We start from the raw sequence: 16074 nt of genomic DNA, 5'->3' as shown, positions 1-16074 counted from the left end.
GAAAATCAAGAGATTGTACAGTAGCAGAAGCAGAGACTACTAGCACAGAATTATTTTCTACTAAGTTTAGTAATAGAAAAATAGAAATAGAAGACTCTGAGGGGCAGCCCAGGTGGCTCAGCGATTTAGCGCTGCCTTCAGTCCAGGGTGTGATCCTGGAGACCTGGAATTGAGTCTCATGTCAGGCTGCCTGCATAGAGCCTGCTTCTCCCTCTGCCTGTGTCTCTGTCTCTTTGTATCTCTCATAATAAATAAAATATTAAAAAAAAATAAGACTTTGAGAATGTATATCTATGAATGCTGTTAGAAGATCAGGATATCTGTAACTGAGAGGGTAAAGAGAAAGACTAAAGTGATTAACCAGTGAAACAAGATCCCACAGGCATCTGAGGGGGTACGTAATAGCATGTGGGGCTATTAGTTTCTCACAGTGGGGCTTTAGTTTCTCTTAATGCAATTAGAGCACCCCTAATTTTAGCCTAAACAGGGAGACACTGTATCAACATTTTATTACATACTTTCTCCTCTTTGATCTATAAGCCAGGTGAATACTATCAATTTGTAGACCTTCAGAAGCCAGCTCTGAAGAATTTTCAGTGCCTTTAATAGAAAGAGTGGCAATAAAACTTAGATTTCTTTCTACAGACCAATTCACTTTTTGTTTTGTTTTTAAGATTTTATTTATTCATGAGAGACACACAGAGAGAGAGAGAGAGAGAGAGAGAGGCAGAGACACAGGCAGGGGGAGAAGCAGGCTCCATGCAGGGAGCCCGACGTGGGACTTGATCCCAGGACTTCAGGATCATGCCCTGGGCCAAAGGCAGGCGCTAAACCACTGAGCCACCCAGGGATCCCCCCAATTCACTTTTTGGATTAAATTTTTAAAATAGCAATTGTTAAAACCTCACACAATTCAGAAGCATATAGATTCTTTATTACAGATACTCATGTTAGCATCTTCTGTCCATTAGTAACTTTCCTGAAGAATGGGAAAAGTCCCAGGTTATTTTGGGTATTAAATAACCTTAGTTCACAGTGAAAAAGTCATTCCCTATTCAAGTCTCTCTCAATCCTCTAATTACTTCAAGGAAAAGGTCCTGGTTTGGTACTAATGTGCTAATCTTGTTTTTTAATGTGCTAATTTAATACTTGATCTGCCAATGTAACACTTGATAAATTTCTCTTTTTAAGAGAGAACAGACCTTAATACTAGTCTTTAAAGGGCAACACTACTTAGCTGGAATTTGATATTATATCTTATTTTCATTGAATTTATTTTGACTTTCTATTTCTGGAGTGTGACACTGATATTCTTTTTAAGATACTGATGAAATGGTTTAAAAAATACATTTATTTACATAAAAATGATAAAAGTTATTTTTATAAACATGTCTATAATTTTGAAGATTTATTTATTCACGAGAGACACACAGAAAGGGAGAGACATAGATAGAGGGAGAAGCAGGCTCCCTACAGGGAGCCCAATGTAGGACTCAATCCTATGACCCTAGAATTACAACCTGAGCCAAAGGCAGATGCTCAACCACTGAGCCACCCTAGTGCCCCTTATATAAACACATTAAATAAATAATGTATGGGCATTATATGGCAAAATATGATGGCCATAGTACACAAATGACTAAAAACTGGGAATCTACATTAAATGTGGATTTTTGAGCCATCAGGATATTTTTTTATGTAAACTCTATGCCCAATGTGGAGCTTGAACTCATGATTTGGAGATAAAGAGTTACATGCTCTACCAACTGAGCCAGCCAGGTGCCCCTCATCAATATTTTAAGTTAGACTATCCACCAAAGAAATAAAAATTAGACAACAGAACAACAGAACCAAAATGACCTATGGTCAAAGAAGTAGAAATGTAAATTAGGTTTGATTTGTTTATATTATTAATCATATGTTTGGCCTTCAGAGTACGGATTTCATGGCAATTTCTTAATTAAGCACAATATTGATCTCACAGCTTTTCTGAGTCCATTCCAACAAAAAAGAATTAAATTTAAATTAGGTTTCAAAATAAATTTTCAGTAAACAAAAATGACTGATTTATATTAATTCAATCTTTTTTTTTTCAATTATGTTTTCTGATTTAGAAATAGAACAGAGGTATTTCTTTTCTTTCTTTCTTTCAAAAGAAATGATCCTATTATACAGTCAAAATTGATAACCACTGCCCTAGTGAGGATTATAGTCTCATACTTTTGTTTTTATAATGTGCTCCAAACATTTAGAGTATAGGTAACTGATTTCTTACTGAATGTATTACTTGCTCTGGAACTTGCTTTTTAGAAAGATTCATATTTTAATGAGCTTTTGGATCATTTCCTTTTTTCCTATAAAGATGGAGTAAGACTAATAGAACAGCCATTCTGAAAGAATAACTTGAAAAATTAAAGTCTTCTCCCAGGTCACTTCATTATCCTCCAGAAAAATCACTTTATTTTTCCTATAGGTGTTCTTGACCTTAAGTGATGTCTACATAACTATATGGTTGACAGGTAACTCTTTTTTTTTTTTTTTCAGGTAACTCTTTTTGAAATTTTGTTTTGTTTTGTTTTTCTTTTTTTTTCTTTTTAAAATTTATATTCATTTCTCTATTCCATATATTTTAAGTTTGTTATAGATATCTTTGGTAAGAAAATGGGGTGATAAGGATGCCTAGGTGGGTCAGGGGTTGAGCATCTGCCTTTGGGCCCAGGGCATGATCCTGGAGTCCTGGGATCGAGTCCCACATCGGGCTCTCTGCATGCAGCCTGCTTCTCTCTCTGCCTGTGTTTCTGCCTCTCTCTCTCTCTCATGAATAAATAAATAAAATCTTTAAAAAAAAGAAAATGGGGTGATAAAAATATTACCAGTCATTAAGTCTGTTAAAGTTTTACAATAATCCAGCAACAGAATAATTTTAATAGCTTTTCAGAGCCTGCAATCTTTGCCTGCAGTGACTGCACATTATACTACATGCTTTCACATGGTGTAGTGAATGAGACCCTTTCTAGACTTAGAAAATAAGGGCTTTTCTTCACTGATTTTCCAAAGTTCCAACTAGAGTGGGTCTATATTCTCACTGTGTGGCTTGCTTTTCTATCCTAGGAATCTACTGTTCTCAGTGTCCAGCATTGCCTAAAACTGTCAACATTACTCTGGTTCTTTCTTCCCCTTTCTCTGCTCTATTTTTCAGGTCATTGCTTCCACCCTTAGCTTTCAGTGAAATTGTCAACATTTTCAGTTGACTAATCTTATGACTACTTTCCTTCTTTCTAATGTAAAACAAACCAATTATAGTCATGTACATACTCACTGGTTCTTTCTGAGTATTATTTCCAGTTGCTCTGGGAAATTTTTTTCCCTTTAAATGTCAAAGGAAAAAAAAAAGTCAAAGGATCTTATTTTATTTTTACTGACTTCTGGGTCTAGAACTATTAGCAATTACTTTGTGTTTTCAGGAAGATAGGTCTCTAGGTAGGTAAAATTTCACCCATGATGAAAGATTTTCCTGTTCTCTAAGTCAATGATTCTTAAAAGGGCCATGTGGCATTTATTTAATGTAAGATAATTCTATTTTAAGCATGTCATAACTTCTTTTGAGTTGTTATCAGTGGTTACTCATGTTCCAAAATAAGGGTCAGGTCTCATTTTCTTCTCTATCAGTGATCATGCTACTTCTTTCTATACATATGTATACTATAAACATTAATGAAATTAAACAACTACTAGCTATGCCAATTTTATATTTCATTAGTCTGCAATGCTGGTTTTCAAAAAAAAATGGAAGGTAGTAGGGAGTAACAGAAAAAGTACTAAGGTAGGAATCAAGAGACCTGAGCTATAGAAATCTAGATCAGGGCAGCCCGGGTGGCTCAGCGGTTTAGTGCCACCTTCAGCCCAGGGCGTGATCCTGGAGACCCAGGATAGAGTCCACATCGGGAGGAGCCCGCTTCTCTCTCTGCCTGTGTCTCTGCCTCTCTCCCTCTCTCTCTGTGTCTCTCATGAATAAATAAATAAAATCTTAAAAAAAAAAGAGAGAGATCTAGATCAGGTACTAAAGTAATTGCCCAATACAACTCCACGCAATTAGGAAACCTAAAGGGCCTCAGAGGCTTCGTTTCTAAATTTAGAAAAAAGTGCTTAAAGTCTAACTCCAAAGTCACATAATAACTAATAATACACAATAAACAGTAAAATCTGTACATGAGTAGTAAGAGCTGCTCCCTCAGGTCTCAAAATAGGAGGGAAGACAAAAAAAAATACAATGATGACAAACAGAAAAGATTTCACTATTTCTCCCCATTTACATTTGTACAACAGATTTCAAATAGTAGAAAAACTTTTGGCTCATTAAAGAACAGATCCCATGAGCAAACCAAATATTCAAACTCAAGCCAATCATTTATATCTGAGGCAAACCACTTCTGAGAATGGATTGTTTATTTTTCCTGTTCCATTAGTCTCTACTTAGGCATGCTACTGTCTGAAAGATACAGGGTGCTCTCACAGACAGTAATTCATATGAGCAAATATGTCATTTTATAAAGAGACATTAACTAAAGGTTAACTGATATCTTATTAGGTGGGCAGACTAAGGAAGATCAAATTATCTAACACAATAAAAACACTGATTTTTTTTTCCTTAAAGCATTTGCCAAAATTACCATATATAATGGAAAAATAAATATTACTATTGCTACTGCTGCTAAAACCACTGCTAGTATTACTACCATTACTTCCTCTAATTTTACATAGGGTCCTACTTGCCAGACATGGAGCTAAGTGCTTCACATATGTTAATTCATTTAATTCTTTGTAACAATCCTATTGAAATAGGTATCATGAGTAACTTGGTTCATATGAGGAAACTGAGGTAGAGAAAGGAGAAGTAACTTTTTCAAGGTCATACAGCAAGTAGCAGGACTAGGACTCTACACAGGGAGTACAAACTCACTCTATTATCTTATACTATTCTCTCAGACTATTAGCTAATACTTTCTGAGTATTTACTATGTGCCAGACACTGTTTTAAAAGGCTTAACATGGGGACGCCTGGGTGGCTCAGCTGTTGAGCGGCTGCCCTTGGTTCAGGGCATGGTCCTGGAGTCCCAGGATCAAGTCCCACATCCGGCTCCCTGCAGGGAGCCTGCTTCTCCCTCTGCCTATGTCTCTGCCTCTCTCTGTGTCTCTTATGAATAAATACAATCTTCAAAAAAAATTAAATGCTTAACATGTATCAACTCCTTCAATCTTCATAACATCCTATGATAGAGGTTACTGTTCTTAATCTCATTTACAGACAAGGCCCAGAATATCACTTTTTTAAAAAGTTATGCATTTAAAAGGAAGTTGCCTTTTATTTAGTAAAGAACACTTTTCTAATTAACATTATCTTCAGAAAGGACTATTATTCAATTTACATTTTTCCCTTATTAAATAAGTTGCCGTAAGTCTCTGCTACCCTTCCCTACACATAAACTGATATCTTTCTCACCAATTTAATCAATTTCATTTTATTCGTTTTTTTAAATAAAAAAAATTTTTAAATATTTATTTATTTATTTGAGAGAGAGAGAAAGCACACATGTGAGAGCAGCAGGGTTAAGGGTGGTGGTGGTACAGCAGATCTCAAGCAGACTCTGAGCTGAGCATGGAGCCCGACTCAGGGCTTGATCTCATGACCCTGATAGCATGACACGAGCTGACATCAAGAGTCAGATGCTTAACCAACTGAGCCACCCAGGTGCCTCTAAGCAGTTTCATTTTAAAGTAAACTTTAAAGCCTGCATTTGACAGATGCATACTAGACAGTAATATAGAATCCCAGAGTGGAGAGAATATGATACTTAAGTGTAGATTTTCCCCTCTACATCTCTCCCTTACCACCCTCCACTAATTCTTTTAATGTGTAGAAGAGTTATGGCAGGCAAGAGCAAATCAGGTCTGTGTTCTCAGCAGTGCACTTCTGTCTGTTTATAAGGGTTGTGCTGCTAAGGACAAGACCTCTACCGGTGTTCCTACAGGAAATGAAAAGTAATACAAAATACAAAATGAGGTTACTCTTTGAGTCTATAGCCAGTAAGACATTAAGAACCATTCATTCTAAGGCCAATCTAAGAATATAAAGGACAAAAAGCATTTCAAAATAGACTGTGATGCTTTACCCCACTGTTTTCATTTTCTGTTTACAATCACCATCATTATCTACCTACAAGGTTTGAAGTCATTTGCCTACTTTTCTACTCCTTCAACAGTATCGATTAATGTATTTTATATGTGAAAACCAATATCAAAACTGCAAAATGGAAAAAGAACCAGGCAGAATAATGAAGTAGATAATATAATCAGTCTACCAATATTCTGACAAACAATGACAGAAAAGGACATTATAGAATATATGAATCAAATAATCAGGTTAGTGATCATTTGACAACTAACAATGTGTCTATATATCAACTGGCTCTCCAGGTAGGAAGAAATTTGATTCCTGGCATTACTCTGAGTCTTTTAATTCTGAAGAAAAATTCATTCTATTTTAAGTAAGATGAGAATATTCACTAATGAGAATGTCCCTTTTAACCCTTTATTTGGCAGATTATTGTTAAGAAATTGAGTTTTGGGGGATCCCTGGGTGGCGCAGCGGTTTGGCGCCTGCCTTTGGCCCAGGGCGCGATCCTGGAGACCCGGGATCGAATCCCACGTCGGGCTCCCGGTGCATGGGGCCTGCTTCTCCCTCTGCCTGTGTCTCTGCCTCTCTCTCTCTCTCTCTGTGACTATCATAAATAAATAAAAATTAAAAAAAAAAAAAAAAAAAAAGAAATTGAGTTTTAATGTTAATCCTGATATTAACTTTCTTAAATAGAAAATCAACACTTCTTACCCACACAAGGCTCTTCAACATTTTGATGAAAAAGGTGAATAAATAAAGGATAATGTAAATGATGTGGTTGAGACACCAATGGCTTAAAAGTCAGTCAGTCCTTGGGTTTGATCCCAGAACTTCCACCTTAAGCAAGATATTTAGGTTACCTTTAATCTCAGCCTCAGGTTCGTCACAAGTAAAGTAAATTCATACCACCTTCCTCCCAGGGATACCGTGAGGATTTAATTAAATACGTAAGGTGTATATACATGCAGCCCCATGTCTATTGTTACCTTCCTCACAGAGTTGTTGCAAGAGAGGAAATTTACGTGGAAGTGTAAGCACAGAGGTTGGTCCCTAGAAGTATCACACAGTTACTCATTTCTTGCCCCTTCAAATCCTTATCTACATCGAACCATTTTATTACTGGCCAGTAGTCAACAAAGTCTGATGGAGTTGAAAATCCTATGAATATGCAAAAGGGAAGCATACTCACATATTTGACATATTCTTTCCACTGCTGCCACCACTGCATGGAGATGATAAACCAATTGTGTCCTGGTTGCAGACCGTACCTGCTCTCTCGTTCTAACCATCCTCTGTACATACAATAGAAATTCAATACATTAAATGGTATATGAAACAGATGACCACACAGAATGACATCCAGAAATCATCATTAGAAATCTTTACAAAGGAAAAACATGACAGATATACTTGGGAGACTACCAGAGTTTCAATTAGTGAAACACTGATAAGTCAATTTCAGGAGTCATAAAACCACTATCAAGCTTCATATTTGATGTTTTAAAAATAGTTTTAATGAGGAATAATTTACGTAACATAAAATTTACCTGAATTAAGAGTATAAGTCAAATGTGGTAAATTTATAGACATATGCAATAATCACCACAATCTAATAATCCAATTCTAGAACATTTCCATTACCCCTAAAAGCTATCCTGTGCCCACTTTTAGTCAATTTCTGTTACTACCTCAGCCCAGGAAACCACTACTCTATTTTTTATCTCTTACAAATTTCCCTTTTCTGAACATTTCATATAAATGGAATAATACAACACACGGTCTTTTAAATTAACATCTGGCCTCTCTAACTTACCATAATGTTTTTGAGGTTCATCTATGTTGTAACAAATTATCATTATTTTGTGCTTTGTTATTCCATTGCAAATACTATTTTTCTAAACATTTATTTTCTTTAGAGAGAGAGAAAGAGGGAGAAAGCACAAGTGGGGGGGGCAAAGGGAGAGATAGAGAGAGAATCTCAAGCAGACTCCTCACTGAGCATGAAGCCTGACATGGAGCTCAATCCCAGGACCCTGAGATCACGAGCCAAAATCAAGAGTTGGCTACTTAACTGACTGACCCCTCGAAATACTATTTATAATGCATTCCACAGGTGTGTATACACCATATTTTGTTTATTCACCTAACATCTGATAATTTGAAATTGGCAAGCTGTTTTCCAAAGTGGCCACACCACTTAACATTTGCATCAGGTATAATGGTTCTAGTTTTTCCATATTCTTGGCAATGGTTGTTATTGTCTGTTTTTCTATCATAAATGTTCAAGTGGGTGTGAAGTGGCATCCATGGGGATTTAAAAAAAAATCTGTTTTTATGGAGGAGAAATTCATAACATAAGATGGTAACATATTTTGAATGTACTAATGCCACTCAATTATACATTTTAAAATAGTCACTTCTTTGCTACGCATATTTCTCCAAAACATTCTCACACATGCCAACTGAGCAGTTATACACTATGCAGTTATTTCCTATTACTCCCTTACCCCAAACCCTTGACAAGCACCATTTTGCTTTTTGCATCTATTCATTTACCTATTCTGAACATTTCATATAAATAGAATCATTCAATATGTGACCCTCTCTATTTGGCTTTTTTCATTTGTGAGGTTCATCCATGTTGCTGCATGCATGAGTACACCATTCCTTTGTAAGGCTGAATAATATTCCATAGCTTGCATATTCCACTTTTTGTTCATCCATTCATCCACTAATGGCTATGTGGACTGTTTCCTCTTACTGGCTATTGTGTATAGTGTTGCTATGAACATTTGTGTGCAATTATTTGAGTTCCTGTTTTCAACTGTTTAGGGTATATACCTAGAAGTGGAATTGCCAGATTAAATAGTGATTCCATGTTGAGGAACTACCAATATTTTTGCATAGCAGTCTACACCATTTTACAGTTTTACCAGTTTTGTAGCAGTGTCTCAATTTCTCCACATCCTCACAAAATTTATTTTCCATTTTTAAAATTTTTAAAATTATAAACAGCCTAGTAAGTACAAAGTAGAATCACTATGTTTTGAGTTAATGACTAATGACTTTGAACATCTTTCTATGTGCTCGATGACCATTTGTAGGTCATCTCTGGAAAAATGTGTATTCAAGTCCTTTGCCCAGTTTTTAGTTGAGTTTTTTGTTGGTGAACTGTAGGAGTTCTGTATATATTCTTATTACTTGACTCCTGGAAGATCTAGATTTACAAACATTATCTCCCATTTTGCAGGTTGTTGTTTTATTTTCTTGATAATGTCCTTTGATAAAAAAAAAGAAGTTTTAAATTATAAAGAAATCAATTTTATCTATTTTTTCTTTGGTTGCTCATGCTTTTAGTGTCACACATATAAGAATTCAACTTAAAATCCAAATCACACTTGAAAAAATACTTTTCCCAGATACAGAATAAAAATACTATTCTGCTCACTTCTGGATTCCAAGATTTCTGATGAGAAATCTGCTGCTAATCTTATTGAGGATCTACTGCATGTGATGGGTAGTTTTTCTCCTGCTTTTAAAACTTTCTCTGTCCTTAGGCTTCTGACGATCTAATTATAATGTGTCTTGGTGTGAATCACTTAAGAGTTTTATCCTTCTTGGAGTTCAAGGCCGTTACTTCTTCAAATATTCTGCCATTTTCTCCCTTCTTCTAGGATTCCTATTGCATGTATCCTGGTATGATTGCTGCTATTCCATAGGTCGAGTAAGCTCTGTTCATTTTCCTCTGTTCTTTTTTCTTTTTACTCCTCAGTCTCAATAGCTTTAACTGATCTCTCTTTAGATTTTAACTTCTCTCAGCTGGGCTTTGTGGTTCTCAGTGTACAAAAACAGCATAAAAAAAACACTTTTAGCTTGCAGGCTATATACAATCAAGCAATGGACCAAAGTTAGCCAAGGGCCACAGTATAATAATCCATGGCTTAATATATAGTCAGTCCTGTACAATATTCCATGTGTACTTGAATATGTACTCTGCTGTTGGATGGTGTTCTGCTGTTGGGTGCACATGTATTTATAATTTTGTTTTATCTTCTGACAAATTGAAACTTTTATCATTATAAATGTCTGCCTGTAGTAACAATTCTTTGCCTAAAACCATTTTTTTCCTAGTATCAGTACATCCACTTCAGCTTTCTTATGGTTACCCTATGTCTGGTTATAGCTATTTCATCATTTTACTTTCAATCTATTTGTGTCTTTGAATCTCAAGTATTTAGATTAAAAAAATCAGTCTATCTTTAGCTTTTGATAATCACTTAATCCATTTATATTTAAGGTAATTATTGATATGGATTTGTGTCTACCATTTTGTTATTTTCTATTTGTCTCAAGTATTTTTTTAATTTTTGTTTTTCTATTCCTCCTTTACTTCCCTTTTTGTACTAAATAGATCGTTTTCTAGTATATCATTTTAATTATTATTTTTAAGACTATATTTGGGATTATTTTCTTATTGGTTGCTCTAGGGGTATAAAATAAAGCTTAATACATGCTACTTCAGATTAATACTAATTTATTTCAGTAAACTATAGAAGTTGCTCAAATATAGTTCACTTCCTGTTCTCTTGATTATATTATTATTGTCATGCATAGGACATCTTTGGAACATAGCTTTCAAATTATTGTCTTATGGTTTTGTATTTTAAAGTGTTAAAAGGATGAAAGAGAAAAATATATTTATACTGTCTTATTAAGTTTACTGGTGCTCTAGATTTCTTTGTGTAGTTCAAATTATTGTCTAGGGTCACTTTGTTTTAGCATGAAGAAGTTCCTTCAGTATTTTAAGTTATTTTAATCCTTCAGCATTTGAAACGTGTTTACTTGCAACAGTGTTTATATGGGAATGTTTTCAAATTACCTATATTTGAAGGATAGTTCTGCTGCATAAAGAATTCTGGGTTGATAGTTTTTCCCCCTTCAGCACTCTGAATGTCATCCCACTGTCTACTGACATTCATCATTTCTAAAAACAAATGGTCAGCCATTAATTTTACTGGGGTTGCCTTTTACAGATGGAGTCATTTATCTCTTTCTAGTTTTAGGAGCTTCTTTTTTGTAGTTTTGAACAGTTTGACTGTGATATGTTTATAGATGTGGATCTGTTTTTAACCTCCTTGTAAGTTTATTGAGCTTCTTGGATTAACAACTTTTAGTAATTTTAGAAGGTATTATGCCATTATTTTGTCAAAAATTTTTTTCTGCTCCTTTCTCTCCTCCTTTTGGGATTTCCATTATTATGTGTGTTTTGATACAGTTGTCTCTGGTGTTCTACAATCTTAGGTTCTATTCATTTTTATTTTCTCTGTTCTTCATATTGGAAAAATCTATTTATCCATACTCAATTTTGCTGGTTATTTCTCTGCAGCTCCAATCTGTTGCTGAGTCGCTGTAATGAATTTTCATTTATTGTAATTTTCAACTTCAGAATTTCCATTTAGTTCATTTTTTAAATCTTTATCTTTATTGATAGTTTATATTTGATTGGTTAATATCATTATACTTTCCTTTAATTCTTTAAACAAAGCTTCCTTTAGCAGTGAAAATATTTATAATTCTGCTTTGAACTCTTTGTATTCTAAGTCAGACATCTGGGGCTACCTCAGTGACAGTTTCTATTAACTAGTATTGTTCCCTACCACCACCATGGTATGTGGGTCATGTTTTCCTATTTTGTTGCATGTTTCATGATCTTCTGTTACTGAGAAGTGGACATATTTCATAATATATTTCACCAACTCTGTATTCTGATACTGCCTGTGAGTTTTGCCTTATGACTTCCTGGACAATTCTATAGTCTGTTTCTCATGCAGTGTGAAGCTGCTGTTTTCTTCATTATTATTTCTTACATTTAAGTTTGGCCTCCTTGAGGAGAGTATAACTTACTGGTCAGCCAATGACTGGTGAGGCGCTGTGCTAAAACATCTTGAGTCAGTGACATGTGCGCCTTTTTTCTTATATCAGTTCAGTTTGGGAAATTATGCAAAGTTCAGGCAGTTTACAAACTTTCCTTGGTTTGTATTTTCTGCATGTGCAAGGTCTCACATTCAATCAGGAATGAATCGATAGCTAAAGTCTTCTGTGGTTTCTGCTGAGCTTCAGCATAGCCTTGTATATACAATCCAGTTCATTTGGGATTGGGGAAGATTATCAATATACACTATGGTTATACTGTTCTCCGGATCTCTTTGTTACTTTCCTTGACTAATATTTCAACCAAAAGCTAATGACATTCCCTGACTGCCACCATGATCACTATTTTATTTATTCATTTTTTTCTTAGGCAGGCACTCATTCTTGCTCTATTCCAAATTAAGTCTGCCTTGTCACCTCTGCTTTGGTAAAACTATCATGCTGCATAGGAGGGAATGGGGCCAGCCCAGATAAAATTACTATGGATTCCCACTATTCTTACTGAGGTTTAGTAGTTTAATAATAAATAATACTTGAATAAATGCTTCCTAACTTGTTGAATACCTCTGGTCAATTTCCAGAGTCCTGAAAGTTTGCTGACAACTTTGTACAGTGTTACTATATTTTGTTCAGTTGCTTTTCAGGGAGAGGATCTGCTGAGTTCTTCACCTAGCCACAGCAGAAATCATGATACTAATTTTGAAACAAATTACTGAATCTTTAAGTTAGAAGTATTTCATTCACTTCATTGCTTATAGTACCAACCTGATTCATCCTTTAAAAATCAGACATGAAAATGGAGGCAAAATCAAACTAAACTCAAAAATCACAAATGAAATTAACCAAGTTAGAATCTAGAATTTAAAATTCAGATTTATTGAAAATTAAGGAATACAGAAAGCAGATTATTTGTGTTTTCAATGAAAAAGGTCCTAGACTTGATTCTGTCACTTTCATGCAATTTTTGGTAAGTCCTTCAACTTCAGTCAATCTCAGTTTCCTCTTTTATAAAATGATATGGTGACAGTAATTTAATGCAGTTATTCTAAGGAATAGATGAAATAATGCAAAGTGGAACTGTTGTGCGAAGAACAAAATTCTATAAAGACATGTGATTATACCACTATTATATTTTTAAATAGGGATGTTATAGGCATTTGCTAAATAATTAAGCCAAGAAATATATACACAGAGCTATATAGCATTCTTTTTTTAATCAATATTTTTCTTTTTTTAAAAAAAAGAAAAAAATTAAAAAAAATTAAAAAAAAAGATTAAAAAATTCTTTTTTTAATCAATATTTTCTTTTTATTTTAATTCCAGTTAACGTACAGTGTTATATTAGTTTCAGGTGTACAATATAGCGATTCAACAATTTCATACATCACCCGGTACTCATCTAGATAGCATTCTTAGTATCTATACTAAGTCATGCTGACTTCAGAAGATATTAGTATGTGATGAAATTAGATTGCAATACTGTAAGAAAAACAAAGCTACTGCAGCTACATAAAAGTCTTTCAGTATTTGTTTACAATACCTCATTTGTACACTTAATGTATTTATTTATTTTTAAAGATTTTACTTATTTATTCATGAGAGACACACAGAGAAGCAGTGACGTAGGCAGAAGGAGAAGTAGGCTCCCTCCAGGGAGCCTGATGTGGGACTTGATCCAGGACCCTGGGACCATGACCTGAGCCAAAGGCAGATGCTCAACCATGGAGCCACCCAGGTGCCCCTACACTTAATGTATTTATCATTTTCTAAATGAGAGCTAAAAATCAGAAAAAGATTCAAACAACTCTGTCAACATATGAATATTATAAACAAGAATGAATCTTCTGAGCATGAAAATTAAAAAGATTACATGAGTCTAGAGTTTTTATGAAAACATTTTAAAACTGGAAAATATACTTTGCTACTTCAATTAATCTGAATCTCAACTGGCATTCTTCTTTAAATATTGACTACCTAATCCTCTCAGGCATTCAAACAACTCTGTTTTAGTAAACTTTCTTTTATCAAGCAGTCTTACACCAGAAGAAACTACTAAAAAATTTGTAGGGATCCCAGGGTGGCGCAGCGGTTTGGCGCCTGCCTTTGACCCAGGGCACGATCCTGGAGTCACGGGATCAAATCCCACGTCGGGCTCCCGGTGCATGGAGCCTGCTTCTCCTTCTGCCTGTGTCTCTGCCCCTCTCTCTCTCTCTCTCTCTCTCTCTCTCTCTCTGTGACTATCATAAAGAAATAAACATTTATTAAAAAATAAATAAAAATAAAAAATAGAAAATTTGTATACACACTACTTTTAGGTGACAAAACTGTATATTGAATTTATTCTTTTTTTTTATATTGAATTTATTCTAAAGGCAAAGTTTAGTAGAGATTTGGTCCTGTTTCTGAAACTTTCTATACAAATGTATAGTATTATGGTAACACTAAAGTACTGAAAGATACTTAATGTATCAAAAACTGAATAAAAAGGGATCCCTGGGTGGCGCAGCGGTTTGGCGCCTGCCTTTGGCCCAGGGCGTGATCCTGGAGACCCGGGATCGAATCCCACGTCGGGCTCCCGGTGCATGGAGCCTGCTTCTCCCTCTGCCTGTGTCTCTGCCTCTCTCTCTCTCTCTGTGTGACTATCATAAATAAATAAAAATTAAAAAAAAAAAAACTGAATAAAAAAATTTCAATCATAGCTATAAAAAACACACATGCTTATTAACCAAGATATTTTACTTCAGGTAATTCTGCCTAAATACATAACCGAAGGGATACAGACTTTTTTACTAAATTGTATTTTTAAAAATACAGATTAAAAATAGGGGATGAACAAGGCCTGTGCCAGTCATTGAAATTATAAGAGGCTTTATTGATATGTAAAAGGGTCATTTGATATGATCTGCAGTGAAAATGAGGCCAAAAATAAAACAATATTTTGAAATTTTTTTTAAAAAATTACAAATTCTAACAAAGGCATACATACATATGTGGGTATAGGAATATAAAAGTGTCAATAGTGTGACCATCAACAGAACTAAAAGGCAATCAATGAAATGGGAAGAAATATCTGCAAACCACAGATCTGATAAGGGATTATATCCAAAATATATACATAAGAAATTCTTACAATTTAGTAGTAAAAAAATAATAATCAATTAAAAAATGGGAAAGAACCTGAGTAGACATTGTTCTAAAAAAGCCATACAAATGGCCAACAGCTACATGAAAAGATGTTTAACATCACTAATCATTAGGGAAATACAAATCAAAACCACAATGAGGTATCATTTCACACCTGTCAGGATGGCTATTATCAAAAAGACAAGAGATAATATACACTGGCAAAAATGTTGAGAAAAAAGAACTCTTATACACTGCTGATGGGAATATAAAAACCACGTTTTACATGAGATTAAAAAAAGAACTACCATATGATCTAGCAATCCCACTTCTGGGTATATAACCAAAGGAAACAAAATCATTATATTGAAGATGATAGCTTTAATTACATATTCTTTGCAGCATTATTCACAAAAGTCAAAATATGGAAACAAGTATCCAACAATGAATGAATGGACAAAATGTGGTACATATATACAATGGAATATTATCCAGTCTTAAGGAAATTCTACCATTTACAGCAACATGGATGAGGATAGAAGCCAAAGAGAGATAAATATTGAACGGTATATATCACTTATATGTAGAAACTTAAAAAAAAAAAAAAAAGGGTTGAATTCAGAAACAGTAGAAAAGCGATTGCTGGGGGTTGGGGTTAATAGAGAATAGGTGAAAAAGGGTACAAATTTTTATGATAAGATGAATTAAGTCTGCAGATATAACGTATAACATGGTTGACTACCACTTGATAACACTATAGTGTGTAACTCTAAGTACAACTTAAATGTTCTCATACACACAAAAAAAGTATGTGAGGGGTTGGAGTAGAACTTAAATATTCTCAC

General features: G+C 34.6%; 1 protein-coding gene across 3 annotated transcripts in view; it reads right to left on the bottom strand.

Moving 5' to 3' along the window:
- The window catches only part of USP32 (ubiquitin specific peptidase 32), a 217935-nt gene that overhangs the window by 44226 nt on the left and 157635 nt on the right, over nucleotides 1–16074 (bottom strand). For all 3 annotated transcript variants that reach the window (XM_025440746.3, XM_025440747.3, XM_035720943.2), the window contains exon 12: nucleotides 7365–7467. In XM_025440746.3, coding sequence (XP_025296531.3) covers nucleotides 7365–7467 — 103 coding nt within the window. The remainder of the gene's footprint in view (nucleotides 1–7364; nucleotides 7468–16074) is intronic.

The sequence above is a fragment of the Canis lupus genome, chromosome 9 (genome assembly GCF_003254725.2).
Source record: "Canis lupus dingo isolate Sandy chromosome 9, ASM325472v2, whole genome shotgun sequence".
NCBI classification, from domain to species: Eukaryota; Metazoa; Chordata; class Mammalia; order Carnivora; family Canidae; genus Canis; species Canis lupus.
Note: the sequence above shows the minus strand (reverse complement) of the source record. Positions and strands in the feature narration are given on the sequence as shown.